General features: G+C 37.1%; 1 protein-coding gene across 5 annotated transcripts in view; it reads left to right on the top strand.

Annotated features, from left to right (window-relative positions):
* The window catches only part of RELN (reelin), a 567,213-nt gene that overhangs the window by 533,546 nt on the left and 13,071 nt on the right, over positions 1-20,596 (top strand). For all 5 annotated transcript variants that reach the window (XM_036010728.1, XM_036010729.1, XM_028525327.2 and 2 more), the window contains exons 51-61: positions 1,152-1,306; positions 2,316-2,530; positions 5,065-5,242; positions 8,133-8,308; positions 8,458-8,564; positions 10,926-11,168; positions 11,763-11,938; positions 15,919-15,992; positions 17,228-17,389; positions 18,128-18,285; positions 20,325-20,544. In XM_036010728.1, coding sequence (XP_035866621.1) covers positions 1,152-1,306; positions 2,316-2,530; positions 5,065-5,242; positions 8,133-8,308; positions 8,458-8,564; positions 10,926-11,168; positions 11,763-11,938; positions 15,919-15,992; positions 17,228-17,389; positions 18,128-18,285; positions 20,325-20,544 — 1,864 coding nt within the window. The remainder of the gene's footprint in view (positions 1-1,151; positions 1,307-2,315; positions 2,531-5,064; positions 5,243-8,132; positions 8,309-8,457; positions 8,565-10,925; positions 11,169-11,762; positions 11,939-15,918; positions 15,993-17,227; positions 17,390-18,127; positions 18,286-20,324; positions 20,545-20,596) is intronic.

The following is a 20,596-nucleotide window of genomic DNA, read 5'->3' as shown; positions in this document are numbered from 1 at the left end:
TCTCAAGCCTCTGAGGCCTTCCAAGCCTTCAGCATGTGCAGAGGTCCTGAGCCTCTAGTTGTGCCCATTTGTTCACCTCCACTGCAAATACTGGAGCTCACCAGGGAACTTTCAGGGGAAAGTTGAACCTAAAATCAAAGTACATCATGAATTAGATGCAACTTGTAGATATGTTTAACTTCAAACCTTTCTGGAATAAAATATGATGTTACAAACACTTCTTCCAGAAGAAAAAATGGAATTATGAGTGTGTGTGTGTGTGTGTGTGTGTGTGTGACAGAGAGAGAGAGAGAGAGAGAGAGAGAGAGAGAGAGAGAGAATAGGAGGTACTCTGCACTACCAAATCATAATCTTGCTTAAGTTGTCCTTAGACTCTTAGAAGCTTTTTTTATATCACTTTATTGAGGTGTAATTGATATAGCTTGATGAGTTTGCAGATAGGTATACACACATGAAACAATTACTACAATTAAGGTCATAAATTTATCAATCACCTCCAAAGGATTTCTTCTGCTCCCTTCCCTTTTTTAATATTGACTTTTCTGTTATGGGACTAGCACTTAATACAACATCTCTCTTAGCCAATTTTAAGTATATAATACAGTATTGTTAACTATAGGTCCTATGTTACACAGTAGACCTCCAAAGCTTATTACTGAAATTTTGTACCCTTTGATGGACACTTCTCCACTTCCCCCTCCCCCCCAGCCCCTTGTAATCACTGGTTCTAGAATTTGACTGATAACAAGTTTTTTAATTACCCAGATGACGCTATTTGAATTTGAGTAAAAGTAGCTAACTCACTTCCACTCACTTCCCTATCATGTTAATAAAAAAATCATTCTGCTTTTTTAGATCCTGCCTAGAAGTTCAATATCTGTCAGAAAAAAAATAGATGTTTTCCTTAGATTTTCACTTACAACACATACGTACACTCTTTTCCAAATGTAGCCTCACCAATATCAAGTAGTAAGTATATCTCAACCTCCCAGTGTCCATATTCCTAAAATGATGTGCTTACATTCATGTTTTGCCTGTGGATTGTATGTGATATATATCATAGAGATTTATACTTAATTCTAGATATTGTTTAAAGTGAAAATTTGCCTCAAGTATTTTTGTCATGAAATTTTTGTCTTTTATTTTTTAAGTGAATGAGCATTGGCTCTTCCATGATGATTGTACAGTGGAAAGATTCTGTGACTCCCCAGATGGTGTCATGCTTTGCGGCAGTCACGATGGAAGAGAAGTGTACGCTGTGACTCACGACTTGACTCCCACTGAGGGCTGGATCATGCAGTTCAAGGTGAGAATATTATAGTCTTGACTGCACAAATAACCACATACTAGCATATAAAAATGAAAAATAATTGTAGAGACTATATTTCATTGACAATATATACTTTGGATAGTAAAATTTAATATTAAGGTAATATACAACTTGACACTATATAACTTAATGATTTAAAGTATTTTATTTCTGGACTATTTCAAGGTTAACCTTTCATAAGAATAATGTCTTTCTGCTCCGGGTTAAATACTGATAAAACAAATATTGATAATAAATATGTAGGATACTGATTCCATTTCCCTGAGTTAAATCATTATGCAGCTTACCAAGTCCTTTAAGAGAAAAATAAAGCTATTATGGTTGTATCTACTTTTTTTTTACAAGAGCATTTTAATGTTTCTGAAGAAAGAAAATTATGGAAAACAAAGGCATGAATAGCATTAATGCTAACGTCAATTTTGGCCAAGATTTTATGTCAACCAATTCATTCTATCTACTTTAGTCCCACTGCTTTAGCAACAAATGTGGCGTTATGGTTACTTCCATCAACAAAGAGTGCTGAGCCTTATTAAAATTACCTTCTGTTATTACTTTGTTGTGTCTTACATGTAGTCGAAAGTGATTTATTGAGAGTCATAAATTGTAAGACAAAATAGTAAACTTGGGAAAGCTGTTAGCAATCCTTCTTGGTCAGCATTGTGCCAAATAGAAGTGCCAAACCATTAGCACAACAAACAACAATTTGTAAGCTAGGGCCTAGGCCTTCCAAGGCAATCAGCCAGCCATGGCAAAAGCACAGGTTTCAGCTTCTTTCCAAACTCCCTGCAAAATACATTTGGCAAAATAAATTTGTCACCTTGAGCAACTTTCCCACCCATCAGCAGAACAAATAATGAACCTGAAAATACAGAATAGATGTGGTGCAGTGTCTGTTAAGTGATCAGCAACTTTCTTGTGCCAGGTGTTTAGAGTAGAAACGTGATAGGGTTTAATGTATTAACAATCTTGCTTTTCTTTTTATTAGATCTCTGTTGGATGTAAAGTGTCTGAAAAAGTTGCCCAGAATCAAATTCATATACAGTATTCTACTGACTTTGGTGTGAGCTGGAATTATCTGGTCCCTCAATGCTTACCTGCTGACCCAAAATGCTCTGGAAGTGTTTCTCAGCCATCTGTATTCTTTCCAACTAAAGGATGGAAAAGGATCACCTACCCACTCCCTGAAAGTTTAGTAGGAAAGTAAGTAGAAGATTAAAATAAAGCCTGGTTCCAATTGTCCATGCCCTGGCTGGTGTGGCTCAGTGGATTGAGCACTAGCTTGCCAACCAAAGGGTCACCAGTTCAATTCTCAGTCAACACACGTGCCTGGGTTGTGGGCCAGGTGCCTGGTAGGGGGGCACGAGAGGCAACCACACATTAATTTTTCTCTCCCTCTCTGTCTCTCTCCCTTCCCCTCTGTCTAAAAATAAAATAAAATAAATAAATTCTTTTAAAAAAATAAAATAAAGCCTGGCTCCAATCCAGAAGTAGATTAGGGACACTGTGGTTGAGCCTGAAATTCTGTGTAATTCTGTGTAATTGTGGATGAAATTTTGTCTTCCTCCCTAACTCTAAAGCCTCTCTAGTTATTACCTCATCACCACTCCATGATGAGCTAATAACTCAAGGACACCTCAGGTTGTTATTCTCAGACTTGTCAAGATGGGCCTTGGCAGGCCCTTTCATGTTCCATACCCCAGTATCTGCATATGGGGACAGAGCAAGAGTGATGGCCATGGAGCCAGGTAAAAAGGTGTATGTTACTTTATGGGCCTTGTAGTTTGTGGTGCACCAGACACCATATACTTTTCACATTAAGGCCTTGTCGATTCATGATAGATGGAGCCAGGAGCAAAATTCTAACTCACCATGCTGTTTGTACAAATCCTAACTCTTCATACTACTTGTACAAGTATGTTTTGTAGGTTTCATTTTTCTCTTATCAAAGCCTTATGTTCTGTACCTGCAGTGATAAGTAATTAGTTTGGAGCAATAGTGAACCAAAATGATTAAACAGTGCTCTGAAAAGACTGTGGATGAGTTAATGTAAAGCAATTCCAAAAGATTTCTCTTTGGCTGTAAAATTAGTAAAAAAGAATCATTAAAGAAAATGATAGGTGAGCCTCTGACATATGAATCATAGAGTGTGGCTAAATGAAAAACCTTCTTGTAAAACAGAATTATGATACATGACCAGAACACACAGAGCCTTTGAATGAGGTGCTCCCGCATGGCTTTCCAGTGTCCCATAGATTTCATTTACCACATCATCATTCACAGTTTTCTGGAACAAATCTAAAGGGGTTAGTCCATTAACCTGCTAGGAAGCTACATCAAGATGCTTTAAGCTTCAGTAACAGAAAACCCAATTCAGACTAGCTGTGTACAAAGGACCCATGGACAAAGCCAAAAGCTGGTAGGATTGAGGGTGGGAGGTGAGGGAGGGTAGGGCGGGGGAAAGTGGTGGTGGGAAAATGGAGACAACTGTATTCAAACATCAATAAAAAATGAAATTTATTATACCTAAAATGAAAAAATCCAAAGATAAATGGATTTAGTTGATTTCATAAGCTCAACAGTGTCTTCAAGGACATTGTTAACCCTTTTTTCCACTGTCCACACCTCAGCTACACTCAGACTTCAGGCTGGGTCCCCTGAACATCAACGACTTTCAGAAACCTGGCGCAAAATGCATTGTTGCCTATATTCATGGGAGAGAAAGAGTTGCTTTTCTTTCAAAGAGAGCCAGAGCAAGCACCTCCTTGCACACCATTGGTACAAATTAACTCAAGAATGCCCTTTCCTGACTCAGTCAGTAGTTGAGGGAATTATATTACGATGATTACCTCATATGACTCATCTGGGGTAAAATGCATGCTGGGGAACCACCATGATGTCCTTGCTTCATTTTGCCCCTCCTGTTCTCTTTTCTTTTTTACAGTGAAGTATAATTTACATTCAGTAAAATGCACATTTCTTAATTGTTTATTGCAATGAGCTCTTACCATTGTATAACCCATGTAACCACCACATGAAACAAGATACAGAATATTTTATCACCCCATAAAGTTCCCTCGTGGACTTTGGACTCTTTATACCAACATGGTGTGGAATATTTTAATATAAGGTTAATTATGAGGTTTGTATTTCCCCCAGAGGGCAGAGAAGAACAATGATGAAATTAAAATCTTGGAGAAATATCCTTTAATATAACCCTTTCAAATTTGTTTTCTAATTAGCATAGTTACTCTGAGAATATTGATTATCTTTGGAGAATTCAAAAGTTTCTATTTCCCAAGCACCTGAGGGCTGGATATATGCTGACAAGGCTCTGCCAAAGGATTCACTCCCCTTCTGTACAATTTCAGAAATTCAATTAATGAATCTAAATTGCAAAGCAATCACTGGATTCCAGTTCATAAGCAACATGATAGATGGTAATTTTGTGTTTTAAAATGTTCTCATTGTTTGAAATAGAACTTTTACTGTGTTTTCATTGTGTTTTACAAGTTTGCTCACATATTATAAAATTTAAATGAAACTAGCTCTAATGTTCCATGACTAGAAATAGAAAAATAATGGCAGTCAGAAAACATGTTTTATTAATCCATTTCATCCTCTCAGACTGTCTTAAATGTTTTTTCTCTTGCACACACTGAATGCACACACAGGAAAATGAACCTAAAGAAAGTTAACTTTTCTTTTTCATTCCTTTACTTTTATGTTGCTAATAGCCCAGTAAGATTTAGGTTCTATCAAAAGTACTCAGACATGCAATGGGCAATCGATAACTTCTACCTGGGCCCTGGATGCTTGGACAACTGCAGAGGCCATGGAGATTGCTTAAAGGAACAGTGCATCTGTGATCCAGGTTACTTTGGGCCCAACTGCTACCTGACTCACACTCTGAAGGTAATGGTAAAGCCTCGACAGAAAGCATTTACTCCCATTCTAGGTCCTGCCTTAAGAACCAACTTAAGTGTGAGACTAATAATTTATAACAATGTTCTTTGGAGCCCCAAAATAAATCAATTCTTTGGATGGAAACTAAAAAAGATTTCTTAGGTTTCTTAGATACAAGAATATTAGGATCGAGTTCTAGTACAATTTAACTAAATCATAAATACAACAGTCTATATAGATTAAAGAACATAGATACTATGTATTTTTAGCAGAGTCTTTATTTAAAGTTAGTTCTGAGCATTCTTTACATCACTTTTTCAGGACATACAGTGCTAAAGGAGAATACTATTGTTGTTATGAAATAAAGCAAATAACATTATCACAAAAAATTTCAAAAAGGACCACACAGTACCTAACTTTTTGTTCAGAAAATTCAGAGTTCTGATTTGGTAACTGTTGAAATATCGTTGTCTATTAAAAATAGGGAGGTCATTCTTGGGGACTTTAGCCGTTATATTATTATTTAATATGCAAAGCACATACAGTTGCCCAATACACTTGCCATATGTGCATTCTACTTCTGTGAATAAATACAGTGCATTTGTCATTCCAATAACAGTAAAATGTCTAGGCTAAAAAAGCACAATGATTAAAATCAAACATATAAGGGCCAAACAATATAAACAAAACCTGTTCTGTTGTTTTTTTCCATAACATTTCAACAACTTTGAAACTGCTAAATTAAAATAAATAAATAAATAAAAGTCAACCAGTGCTCATTTGCATCTGAAGGTTTTAGTCCATTTGTTATTAAGTGAGATTATAGCATAAGAAACATAGTCACAAGTAATGAAGAAACTAAAAAAGTCTTTTCACAACAGTCAAATTTCTTTCTAGTTTCTTTCACAACATTCAAATTTCATTAGCATTCCTCAGTTGGATCAGAAATTGTACAATCTAAATTAAGCACTTACTCAAATTGTTCTAATGAGAGTTTACATGGTTAGTGATCCATGTCTTCTGACTGTAGTGTTCTTACATGTGAAACTTTTTTAAAATTGCACTTATTTGCTACCATCAGTGAGGTAAGGTGAGACTCACACATGACTACATGTCTTTGACCGTAGAGGTGGTGATGTTCTGAGATTGAAGAGGGCCTGTTTAAATAATTTTAACTATACAGTAAGATAACAACTAGATAACTCTCTTAGGTAAGTGAAAAAGTGTATAGTTTTTATGTGTAATTAGTGCAACTACAACTCCTCCAAATGGTACAACTCCATGATATAGTTGTACCATTAAAAAACACTGGGTGCCTCAACCCAATGCAAAACTGCATTGTGGACAAAATGAGTATACTATGGGGAAAATAAGTAATCAGTATCTTGCTGCGATGTGAGGGGATGAAGTAATCTTACACAGAATATAGCTGTAATGAGCCCTAATATTTAATCATCTATTCACTTTGGAAAATAGACTATTCCTGGTTCTTGGTTATTCTTAGTGAAAAGGATAAACTGGAGGCCCAGGGAAAATACTTTATTCTAGATTTTGAGTACTTCTCCCCATTGTCCTGAATCTTGGCCCTGATAAATATATGAAAAGTCTTTCAAATTGCCTTCCAAGGTTGATTTTCTTTTGACTTCATATGGAAAACTCTGGTTTCAAATGCTCTTACTTAACCTCACAGACATTCAGAGTTTGCTCTGTGCTGCAAACCGAAGGTCACAGTAGCCTAAAGAAATCTCTGACATGAGGTCACACACTCCAGGGGGGAAAGTGCTAGCACATCTGTTATACTTTATCTTATTTCTTTGAATTTTCCTTTTTCTGCATTTCATAATATTCTAATAAATTACAATAGTACTTTTCTATACCATGTAAATAAACAAAATAATTTGGGAGTATGAGTATGTCCAGAAAGTATCCAGCCATGTAATTTGAAAAATAGAGACATTTACTGAAGAAGATACAAAATACAAGAAATATTGTACATAGGACAATGACCTCAGTCTCCTTCAAAATAGGTATGTTGGGACCTCACAGAGCTCTCCCAGTCACCATCAGCTGCTCCATTATATTTTCCTGAATCTCATCAACAATCTGAAATCTCTTCCCTTTCAAAGGAGATTTTAATTTTACGAAAAGCCAGAAGACACAGGGCACCAAATCTGGGCTGTAGCAGGGCTGAGTCATCTGGTGATTTGATGTTTGGCCAAAAATCTCTGCATGAGACATGATGCATGAGCAGGCACATTGTCTAATGAAGCTGCAATCAGCAGTTGCCCATAACTGCAGCCTTCTGAATCATCCAGATAGTTTCTGTGGAGGAATGTTCAAGCTTAGTACAAAATTTGGTGCAGATTTGTTGCTCTACTGTCTCAGTCATTTTGAATGAATGCAATGGCCACATTGTACACTTGCTCACTCAGCGTGGTCTACCACCCCCACTGACTGGTACAGTGAAGTCACCATTGTTCACACATGCTCATTCCAGTCCACTCTCCTTGGCTGCCAGGTTACCTCAACCTCATACAAACCATTCTTGTTAAATTAACAATGGCTGGACTTTCTCTCAACAGACCTCATATGTATGCTTAAGTTACTTTTTACAAATAGGAGTATTACCTACTCAACCTTCTAATTATTTTAAGATTCTCTCTGGACATTAAATTCTAATTATTAAACATTATTTATGTTTAAATTATCTTTCCTCAATGATGGAAAAGAACATTGTGAAGCTATCCTTTTTTAAAATATCTTTGGAAAAGCATTTAAAACCAGATCTAACTTTTTTAAATCCAAGATGTAATTCTGTATTGTCTATACATAGTTATTATCTGGAATCATTATCTGAAATTGTTATGTTTAATGACTTGCCACTTATTTTTTTCCCCAGACTTTTCTGAAGGAACGCTTTGACAGTGAAGAGATCAAGCCTGATTTATGGATGTCCTTAGAAGGTGGGAGTACTTGTACCGAATGTGGGATTCTTGCAGAGGACACTGCACTCTATTTTGGGGGATCCACTGTGAGACAAGCTATTACTCAAGATTTGGATCTCCGAGGGGCAAAGTAAGTCAATTCGGGGTTATTTTCTTCACAATTTAGCAACTGGTCCCAAAGCAAGGAACACATGTGGAAGAAGTTTTATCCAGGACTTGAGTAGACAGAGTGCTTGTTCTATATAACTATTCTGATGGATAATATGTGTTTGCATTCAGATTCCTGCAATACTGGGGGCGCATCGGCAGTGAGAACAACATGACCTCCTGCCATCGGCCCATCTGCCGGAAGGAAGGTGTGCTGTTGGACTACTCTACTGATGGAGGCACGTTTCACGGGTGAAAGCCATACCTTGCAGCAGGTTCCCAAATTCCATCCAGTGCCCCTCAGAAAAGTCTCTGCAAAGCTTTGCTGACATCGCAATGCTAGTAGTGAAAGTTACAAAGAGAAAGTTGAGGATCTTAGTTCGGTTACACATTCCATACATGTAATGTCTATGTTAGCAAAATCTACCAAAAAAAAGGGGGGGTGCAGTGACAAAGAGAAATCACCTTTAAAAAATAGAAGGGCATCAGGGGGTAGACTTATCTAGGGATCGCTTTATAAGTTATATAAATGACTAACAACTGCGCTGTATACCTGAAACCAATATAATATTGAATGTCAACTGTAATTTAAAATTTTTTTAAATTAAGGAAAAATAAAATGCTAAAATAAATAAATAAGCTCCAAAGATTATGAAGAAAGATAATAATCTTTGTTCTTAAATGAAGCTAGATTATAAATGATGCAATTTAAAAATAATTTTAGTAATTTTTATATACTATTCCAAGTAAAATATACATTTAAAAACATTTTAAAGTATTTTAAAAAGTTTTCTCATGAACAAGCATGTAATAAAATGCTAAGAGAATCTTCAAGAAAACTTATTAATTGTGAAAGAAGATAGTCCGAGTTTGTGAGTGTCATGCATCATTTTCACCAAATTCTGTTTTATTACTTTGAGGCACCTGAAACCAGAAGTAATACCATGAAATCTTTAGAAGGTCAGCTTTAGCAGATAGATATCCTTAATAACTAGCAAACAGATGGCTCTAAACTATTTTATGGTATTCAAAAGGTATTTCTTAAGTAATTTAAACATACCACTTACAGTCTTATCAGTTAAGAGGGAAACTTCTTGTTGGTCCAACGAACCACAAATTGCATAGAATTATAATAGCTATATTTCTGGGGTTTTTTCTTTTTTTATTGTTCAGTTACAGTTGTCCCCATTTTCCCCTCATTACTCTCCTCTGCCCTACCCACCCTGACCTCCCACATTCAATTCTGCCTCCCTCTACCCCTGTTGTCTTTGTCCATGGGTCCCTTATACATATTCCTTGATGACCCTCCCCTTTCTTTTCCCATTATCCCCCTTCCACTTCCCCTATGGTCACTGTCAGTTTGTTCTTTATTTCCAGTTCCCTGGTTCTATTTTGCTCACTTATTTGTTTTGTTGATTAGGTTCCACTTAGAGATGAGATCATATGGTATTTGTCTTTCACTGCCTGGCTTACTTCACTAAGCATAATGTACTCCAGTTCCATCTATAATAGCTATATTTTAAAATACAAGTTCTTGTCTAGAAACAGAAAGACATGGATTTTTCTCATTATTCATGAGAAATATTGCATATAAGAATATACAACAAAATTTTAACAGCAGAAAATATATAAATTTTATTTAAAGTTTATATTTTTGGCCAAGTATTTCTTAATATCCTTCCCTTCGTAACATCAGCCTCATTTTGCAACAATATAAGTGATGAGCATTTACATTAAAGTGAAGACACATCATAATGAAAATATCAAAGGTTAAAAATAAAGAGAAAATTTTAAAAGCAGCAAGAGAAAAGCAGAGAGTTACCTACAAAGGAGTTCACATAAGACTATCAGCTAATTTCTCAAAAGAAATTTTTCAGGCTAGAGGGGATTGGCAAGAAGCATTCTGTGATGAAAAGCGAGGACCTAAAACCTAGATGACTCTATCCAGCAAAGCTATAATTTAGAATGGAAGGGCAGATAAAGTGCTTCCCAAACAAGGTAAAGCTAAAGGAGTTCATCGTTACTAAACCATTATTACATGAAATCTTAAAGGGACTTATTTAAGAAAAAGAAGATCAAAACTATGAACATTAAAAATACAACAAACTCACAACTATCAACAACTGAATCTTAAAAAAAAAAAAATAACTAAGCAAACAACCAGAATACGAGCAGAATCATAGGTATAGAGATCATTTGGAAGGTTATCAGCCAGGAGAGGGAAGGAGGTAATGGGGGAAAGGGTACAGGGAATAAGAAGCATAAATGGTAGGTACAAAATAGACAGGGGGATGTTAAGAATAATATAGGAAATGGAGAAGCCAAAGAACTTGTATGTATGATCCATGGACATGACCTAAAGGGGCAATAGCTAAAGGGAAGGGGTATGCAGGGTGGAGGGGGGCAAAAGGGGAAAACCTGAGACAACTGTAATAACATAATCAATAACATATACTTATAAATAAAATAATAATAAAAATAATAAACTCAGTGAAATAAGTTCTCATTATCTTGTTGAAGATTTGGGGGCAGAGGGGAGCTTGCAGCAGCTGTTGGATTTTTTTCCCCAGATATGTTAGTCTGTTGGTTTGTTATTATAGGAATTACTTGGACTTTGCTCCATGAGATGGATTATCAGAAATACATTTCTGTTAGACACGACTACATACTTCTTCCCGAGGATGCCCTCACCAATACAACTCGACTTCGTTGGTGGCAGCCTTTTGTGATCAGCAATGGACTTGTGGTCTCTGGGGTGGAACGCGCTCAGTGGGCACTAGACAACATTTTGATTGGTGGAGCAGAAATCAATCCCAGTCAACTGGTGGACACTTTTGATGATGGTAAGAAATAAGACATTGAACAGTCTTTCCTGTGAGCCATTTGTCTGTTTATGTCTTTGGATGGATTACTACATGAAAAGCCTTTAGAAAAGTACCTAGCATATACTGAATGCTCAACAAATGTTACCTATTGTTTTGCCCAGTGGTTTATAAATCTTCAAGGTTGACAGGTTGTTGAAATGTCAACTGAGAATTTAATAAACCCTGTTAAAGACAAAAATGTCTAGCTCTAAACATAATTTAAAATCTCAATACCCCCAAATAATTTTAGCTTCTTTAGGAATTTCTATACTGCAAAGATGTACACTGCATTGGTTTTAAGAGCATACCAAGAATAATTTTGCAATGGTGAAAATTATACAGACTAGCAATTATATTTTAAATGTTGGAGAATAATTATAGTACTAGCACTTAATAACCTTTTCTAGATTTGATTTTCTTATCTTGGATTCATACTTATACCAATTAAATAAAATAAAAATAAATCCTAAAGGGTAAGCAAAAAGGTAGAGCATAGGCATTCGAGTAATTCAGCCATAAGCCAGTGAGTTCAAAAGAATAGCATACCATATTACTTCCAATTTACCTTAACAGAAGGCACTTCCCATGAAGAAAACTGGAGTTTTTACCCTAATGCAGTAAGGACAGCAGGATTCTGTGGCAATCCATCCTTTCACCTCTACTGGCCAAATAAAAAGAAAGACAAAACCCACAATGTGCTTTCCTCCAGAGAACTCATTATACAGCCTGGGTATATGATGCAGTTTAAGGTAAGGGGAAGTGGCTCTTCCAAACAGAGGATGGCATTGTTTGGGGGAGAGGATGGGGGAGAATGTTTATTTGTTCAAGAATAAGGAAATGATTGATTTCATTTATTAAAAGAGACTATCTTATGAGTAAAAGAAATAACCTTTCACAAAGGCCTTTATCAGATAGGATTATTTGAGCATAATAAAATATAAGTATATTGGGACATAGCCAGAAATGTAACTATTTTTATGGCTCTGATATGTAATCTGGAGTTAACTTTCTCAAAGCTTGGAAATCAAAAGCTCAAATAGGTGCCTCTGCATGTCTCTGTCTCTCTGTCTATCTATCTACCCCCCTTTCTGTTATTCTATGCCTATTTCATATATCTAGCCACTTAGCTTCTTTGTTTATCCATTTTTATTATATCTTTTCATTTTCCTTTGTCTCTGACTTCCAAACACAAACCTGTATATTAAGCCAGTTGGAACTCCCAGATCCTCAAAGATTTTAAAAGTACTCTCAAGTCTTTTAAGTGAATATGTATTCATATAGATGGATGCAAACAAAGACTTAGTAGGTAATTAATAGTAAGATAGAGAGAAAGATAAAGCAATATCAATTGATGTCTTTATCGCTGCAAAACACACTAAAAGAAAGGGTGTTACAGAAATGCACTTTATTACTAGATCATTTTAAAGACAATTACCAGCTGTTCTAATGCCCTTATTTAAAAAGATGTGCTACAGTGATGGTTAATAGAAGGAATCCTTATTAGAAGGAATAAAAAAAGTATTGACAGTTGGTAGGAGAAATGAATTCTTGTTGTTTAATGGGTACACAGTTCCAGTTTTTTAAGATGGAAAAACTCTTCAGATCTGTTGGAGAAACAGTATTCACTCTTTTTATTCAGCTCTGTTAAATTCTCCTTCAGAGACTGAAGGGTGAGCAAGCTCCCTAAATAATACCAGTCCTCAGGTTAAAGGATGAGCAAGCTCCCCAAATAATACCAGTTTCTCAGGTTAAAGTTCCCATCTTTAACCTAGTGGCATAAGAGATGTTCAAGGTCATATATCATACCCAGTGTTCTACAATCCATCATTCTAAGCCACATCCTTTAAGAGTGAAGGCTGTCCTCACTGCATCCATGCTGTGGCCCAGATCCAAGTCATCATATTTAATTAAGTTGATTGGGACCTCCTCTTTTCCTGCCTCTATTAATCTTAAACTAAAGAGACTGACATTTTCTTCTCTAAGCAAATCAATATGTTTTTAAAAGTTTGTCCCCAGAAATTTAATAAAGTATCACTAAAATCACATTTTTAAAGTCACTGTAGACCTAAATACTATTATGTCCAACAACTTTCATTCATTCCTCACCTTTCCTTTTCTCTCTGTACCATTTGGTACCATTGTCTTTGCCCTCTCCAACCCATGACATTCTCTTTCCCTTTGGCTTCTGGGTTCTTGCCAGTTCTCCTCTTAACTTCTCTGTATCTACTTCTATCTCCTTTTTAGCTCCTTCTCTTCCTTCAGGCCTCTAAATGTCAGATTTCTCAATACTTTTCCTTGACTTTCTTCTCCCACCATAGACATTCATCCCTGGCTTCAGGTATCATATCTTTAAGACCATCTGTCAAATTGTCATAGCCAACCTTGACTCAGTCAACACAATTAATTTAGTATTTTAACAGCCTATGTATATTCCACACCTTTGTCTTATTGATGTCTCAACTCAACATGTCTGACAGTAAACTTTATATCTTCCCTCCCCATACCAACTCCTCTTTCCAATTTTCCCATTTCTATTAATGGCACTACCCTTCACATATTTACCAGCTTTAAATGCTAAGTAGTCTTTGGTTTTTCATTTTTCACTTTTCACATCTAATCATTCACTGCATCCTTTTAACTTGAATTTTTAGTGTTCCTGGTACCCATGCCATCTTCTCTGTTTGCACTGTTACCACCTCCATTCTGACCCTAAAAATCAATAATCCATTAACTAGCCTTTCTACCTCCTCTCCTCCTCTCCCACCTGTCTTCAACAGCACAGTCAGGTTTGTCTTCAGAAAGCATAGCTTTGAGCACATCATTCCACTGCTCATAGTCTTTAATGACTGTTCATTGCCTACCAAATGAAGGCCAAACACCTTAGACTACACCTCATAGTTTACCAAACTCAGTCTGTCTTCTACTTAAATGTTTGTCTCCTGCCTCTACCTTTCTCACTCTTCCCATGCTTCAGGAGCAGTTCACATGTACCCTACTTGATGAATTTCTAAATTAAAATATATTTGACATATAACATGTAAAGTTACATTAATAGATTCACATACTTGATACATTTATATACTGTAGTATGATTACCATTTTACCAACAGTTAGCACCTCTATTGTGTCACATAATTATCATTTCTTAAATACAATCTCTTCTTATGAAACAGCATAGCATTTTATTTGTAATTTTTTATGATTTCTACTTCCATTATTAGAATACACTTCATATTATCTCTCTGAAGGCAAAGTTGTTTTATTCATGAGTGTGTGGCCTGGAATTTTTATCACTCACCTTCTCCAGTATCAACTCTGAAATAGGACTTGTTGATGAAGTAGATGATTAGGACTTGAATTTGAATCACCAAATTTTTATAGTATTTGTGCATTATTGATTATTCAAATAATTAAACACATATAATATGGAAAGCTTTCATTCATTTGGAAATGAAAGAACACAAAGAATAAATATTGTCATTCAAAATTGCTATTTTTAATTACAAATAAAAATAATAGCATCAAGGATTAGGGTATCAATGAAAATCTTTCAAATCTGTAATACTTTGAGTTTATTTCCATTAATTCTCCAAATGTTATTTTCCTTTTGGCTAATTTATATTCTCCAAATTTATGATTAATGTGTTATACTAATTAAATAAATAGGAATAGTACTTTTTTAACCTTAATTCTCACCTTCATGCATGATTACCCATCTTTAGCTGAAATCAAAAGAATGGTGTCTGGGAGGCCTCTTTTTTTTTTTAATCATTGTTTAAATACAGTTTTCTCCTTTTTACTCCCAATCCAGCCCCCACTCCCACCCTCCCCACTTCCCTCCCATTACCACCCTCCCCTTAGTTTATGACCATGTGTCCTTTAAGTTTGTTCCTGTGAACCATTCCCACTGTCCCCTTAAATTTCCTCTTCTCTCCCCTCCTGTCACCGTCAGCCTGTCCTCTATTTCACTGTCTTTGGTTATATTTTGCTTGTTTCTTTGTTTCGTTATTTAGGTTCCTGTTAAAGGTGAGATCATATGGTATTTGTCTTTCACTGACAGGCTTGTTTCACTAAGCATAATGTTTTCCAGCTCCATCCACGCTGTTGCATAGGGTAGGAGCTCCTTCTTTCTTTCTGCTGCACAGAATTCCATTGTGTAAATATACCATAGTTTTTGATCCATTCATTTACTGATGGGCATCTTGGTTGCTTCCAGCATCTAGCTATTGTAAATTGTGCTGCTATGAACATTGGGATACATAGGTTCTTTTGTATTGGTGTTTTAGTGTTCTTAGGATATAGTCCCAGCAGTGGAATTGCAGGGTCAAAAGGCAGATCCATATTTAGTTTTCTGAGGAAGTTCCATACTGCTTTCCATAGTGTTTGAACCAGTCTGCAGTCCCACCAGCAGTGCACTAGGGTCCCCTTTTCTCCACAATCTCTCCAACACTTGTTGTTTGTCACTTTGTTTATGATGGCCATTCTGTCTGGTATGAAGTGGTATCTCATTGTGGTTTTAATTTGCATCTCTCTGATAGCTAGCGATATTGAACATCATTTCATGTGTCTTTGGATTTTCTGTATGTCCATGGGAGGCCTCTTTGAAAATGCCTCTATGAATATTTTTTACTATTGATCAGAGTCATGATGAAGACAGATGGGATTTCTAATTAATGATAGACATTATTTAATCTGCCTGATATGTACTGATTGTTTATGTTTGTTTTAGATTGTAGTGGGCTGTGAAGCTATGGCTTGTGGTGACCCTCATTCCGTGCTGCTGGAGTACACTAAGGATGCAAGGTTTGTGAAAAAAATTTAACATTTCCTCCAAAGTTGAATACACACCTCAAATGGTTATCTACTTTTAAGGCAACTGTGTGGTTGTGTGTGTGTGTGTGTTTTAAGATTTTATTTATTTATTTCTAGAGAGGGAAGGGAGGGAGAAAGAAAGAGAGAGAGAAACATCAATGTGCAGTTGCTGGGGGTCATGGCCTGCAACCCATGCATGTACTCTCACTGGGAATCAAACCTGCGACACTTTGGTTCACAGCCCGTGCTCAATCCACTGAGCTATGCCAGCCAGGGCTTAAGGCAACTGTTTACAAAGGAACAATATTTTGTATTAAAAGTGTCAGTTCATCCCTGGCTGGGTGACTCAGTTGGGTGGAGGGTTGCCTGTACACCGAAAGGTTCCAAGTTCAGTTCCTGGACCAGGCAGATACGGGAGGCAGCCAATCGATGTTTCTTTCTCACATCGATGTTTCTCTCTCTTTCTACCCTTCTCTAGAATTAAAAATAGAAAATATCCTGACATAAAGGTGAGGACATTTAAAAAGTCAGTTCATGTGTATTTCACATGTACAAATTTCATTCACATAAAATCTACAAGTCTTATTTTCAGTTTTTTTCTTTAAACCAAGAAAAATCTATTTTCATACAAACTTTGCATTTTAAAATAAGTAAGACACTATACTTTTTCATCAAAGTAGAACTCTCCTCTATTCATCTTACTCATTTTCAACCAATCTTAACAAAAATTTAAGTCAATGAAAGATCTGAATATGCTTCAGCCAGGGTCACATCTCCAAAAGCATAATAGCTATGTCAAAGAAAGCCTGACACAGTGCAGTTACCTTCTCATGGTGTTGATAGGCCTATCTACCACCACTACTTTTAGAAGTGAATTATAGTGAGTTAAGTTTGGTAAGACAGAGAATTCTGTCTGTCGACCCCAGGCATGTTTCTGTTAATAGCATCTATAGGAGAAAGCCATTAGAATGCAGCACCATGGATGCTATTACTTTATTCTATTACCTGTGAATATATTCATTTACTTGTAAAGAGTCAGAATATATCTGTGTGAAATTATTTTCAAGTTTTCTTTTTATTGTCTGTAGTTATAAATATATATAGGAAATAAGAAAGCCACATTAAAATATCTTTATTTAACACAAACCCAAAGCCTTATGTTCACATTAGACAGGTCATATATTTATCTTAAGAGCTGTCTAGTGCAACCTCTTTGGTTTCTGCAGGTCTGATTCCTGGCAGCTTGTTCAGAGCCAATGCCTCCCCTCCTCTTCAAACAGCATCGGCTGTTCCCCCTTCCAGTTCCATGAAGCCACCATCTACAATGCTGTCAATAGCTCAAGCTGGAAGAGAATCACCATTCAGCTGCCTGATCATGTCTCCTCCAGGTAGGCTGCACACTAAGATAAACTTTGCAGAATTTCCTGGCAGTCTCTACAGAGCTCATACAGTGACCTGAGAACAATTGATAAAATGAGGCTGGAGTTTTAGTTGCAGCCCTAGTACCCTGTCCCCTCTTTTGTTCTTCCTCTCATCATGTCCCCAGAAGAAATAGGAAGAAATAGAGTCACGTTTGTAAATGACTCAGATCTCAAATCTTCTTCTGACCAAATACCACAGCACATGCCGAACTCAATCACAGGCCCCAAATCACAGATCCCCAAAGACCTGGAGCTGGCACCATATCTGCCCCAGTGTTCTGTGATCCCAAGGGCTGCACTCATGACAGACACAAATGCCCTCTGGGGTGTGCAGCATCAGTTGGGTTATGAAAAGATGCAGGGTAAACATAATGGAGTGCAGTCTTCCTAGAACAGCATTCATTTTAGTCAAAGATTTAGAAAATGATGTATCTCTGTAGGAAAAATGGGCACAGCTTAATTACAGAACAGCATAGGAAATCACATAAAATTTTCAGGGAAGGCACAAGCTTCCAGAATAGCATTTTGGGGTGTACTCCCCAAGTCTGAGAAGTACACATTCATTCTCCTCCACCAGTCAGTGCTTGAAGGAGAAGTTTGGGAAGCCCTTTTCCCAGAAATAGTCCCCATTCCCAGAGCTAGAGGCTGAACACAGCCATGGGAAATAACCTACTGAATCTCTCTTGCTCTCTGTGGGACTTTCAGTGCAACACAGTTCCGCTGGATCCAGAAGGGGGAAGAAACTGAGAAGCAAAGCTGGGCAATTGACCATGTGTATATCGGAGAGGCGTGCCCCAAGCTCTGCAGCGGACATGGATACTGTACCACCGGCGCCATCTGCATCTGTGATGAGAGTTTCCAAGGTCTGGATCCCAGACTGCCTTTTCTAATACAGGAGAGCATGAGGTTCTCCTTATCTCAATGTGAATGCAAAAGCCACAAGGCAATGGACAGAAACCCCAGCCTCGGGGATTTGGCATAGATGACATACTCTTTGATCACAAAGTTATTTACCTTGGGGATGAATTTTCAAGGACAATTTAATGCCATGTTCCTTGAGGTATTTTTAATGCAGATTTTATCTACTCAGGAATTCTGTAGTATCTCACATTCCCCATCTTCCATATAACTCCCTGCCCTCACCCCTGCCCCCCACACTTCCACTTCTGGGCCTCTCTCCTTCCTGACCTAGCTGCCAACCTTCCTTCTCTCCCAGAGACTCTCCCAATAGCAGCTGCCACTGCCATCCCAAGATGCAGCTGACTACTCAAGATGTTCCTTTTCTCTAGTTACTCACTCACCAAAAAACCCTTCATGACTCAAAAAAAGAAAAGAAAAGAAAAAGAAGAAAGTTTTTAGTGCTTGGGTTTCTAGGAGATGTGTATACTTAGGACAGAGAATCTACTCAACTCCTGACATCATAGGAAATTGTTCTGTCAGCCTGTTAGGAGGCCTGCAGCCCTGCGTTCCTCTCATGCGATGTTTCTAACAGGTTTCTGCCTCTATTGTTACAAAATTCACTTTACATAATTACCACTGTATTCTCAGACTGTCATATTCTTAGAGCTTACCTCTTGGCATATAGCATTGCTCAACAAATCTCTTTTGAATGAATTCTTACATTGTCTCTCGCTTTATTATTTACACAGTATCTACCAATCATTCAGTAGAGTCATTTACTGTTTATGGTATTCCCGTAAATTAGCTAATACAATTATTTCCACTTTACAGGTAAAAAAAAAACTGAGACAGGGAGGTTAAGTGGTTTGACTAAGATCACAGAGAGTAAGTGTCAGAATGAAGATTGGTGCTTTCCAGTCAGCCTCACTGTCTCTCACAGTTCTGTGACTTATCCAAAGGGGACAGGAGTATGCAACTTCCCAAGTATACAATGAAAGAATCCTTAGATTTGTATTCTGAGGCAGAATCTGGTTAGATTTCTTGGTTGATGCTACTTCCTTTCCTGCAAATGAAATGAGTGTGATTAATGTAGACTGCTGCATATCTCTGATCTTAGAAATTACCTAATGGTCATCTTTTTCCCCTGGTCTCATTAATTGCTGAGACTGGCTGGGTCTGTCTGTGTATCAGCTGGAGAATTTGATCTTTAGGCAAATGAACAAATCAGATGTCTCACAAGGAGTCCTAGATGTCTGGAATTTTCCCTCTCCCTGATGCGGCAGACCTCTATAACCTTTTGATTTTAAACTATTGTGGACATTCGGGAAAGTTGGCTATTCAAATAAATCAAGGGAAAATACAAGCACACACACATTTGCTAATGTAGCATCTTAGTTAAATGCTAGTATTTCAACTCAGTGGTCTCTGAGAGATGTTTCCAGTTCATTCATTATGCATCTATTTATATCAGATTCATTACTGAATATCATATGTGCTGAGTATTGTGCTAGGTGCTAGAGTCCAGTAAGGAACAAAATACAGATTCTGCTCTCAAGAATCCTTGAGTATAGAGCTAGAAGAACAAGAACAGGATTTTTCTTATTTTCTGCTATAAAATTATGCTAGGGGAAAAGATGTTAGGTTGGCTTCTCATGCCAGGGTGAGAGCTCCCTACTGAGACCTATCATTGGTAAACATGCAGTCCCGGCCAGATGTTGTAGTATTTCAGTAACAGATTTACATGAGCAAGAAGTATTTTGCAACTACATTTTTCAGTAAACACTGACTCAGAGATGATGGGATGTATTTCAACAATGTTAGCCAATAATTGCTAAAATAAAGAAAAACATTTACTTCAAGGAGTTTATACCTGTTTGGTATTTTGTCATTCTTGCAGTTACAACAGTGGATTAAATCTGAAATCGAATACTTGTGCTTAATCATTCTGCTGGATGATTGTGCTCATTGCAGCTAATCTGTGTGGTTATTTCCTTCCCTCTAGGTGATGATTGCTCCATTTTTAGTCACGACCTCCCCAGTTTTATTAAGGATAATTTTGAGTCAGCAAGAGTCACTGAGGCAAACTGGGAGACCATCCAAGGCGGAGTGATAGGAAGTGGCTGTGGGCAGCTGGCACCCTATGCTCACGGAGACTCACTCTATTTCAATGGCTGTCAGATAAGGCAGGCTGCCACCAAACCTCTGGATCTCACTCGAGCAAGGTAACACAACTCCTGTGGCATAATTCAGACATACACTCTGTCAGATGCGACC

Source organism: Phyllostomus discolor, chromosome 10 (genome assembly GCF_004126475.2).
Source record: "Phyllostomus discolor isolate MPI-MPIP mPhyDis1 chromosome 10, mPhyDis1.pri.v3, whole genome shotgun sequence".
In the NCBI taxonomy this organism is placed as follows: domain Eukaryota; kingdom Metazoa; phylum Chordata; class Mammalia; order Chiroptera; family Phyllostomidae; genus Phyllostomus; species Phyllostomus discolor.
The sequence above is the reverse complement of the archived record's forward strand: the minus strand, read 5'-3'. Positions and strand labels throughout refer to the sequence as shown.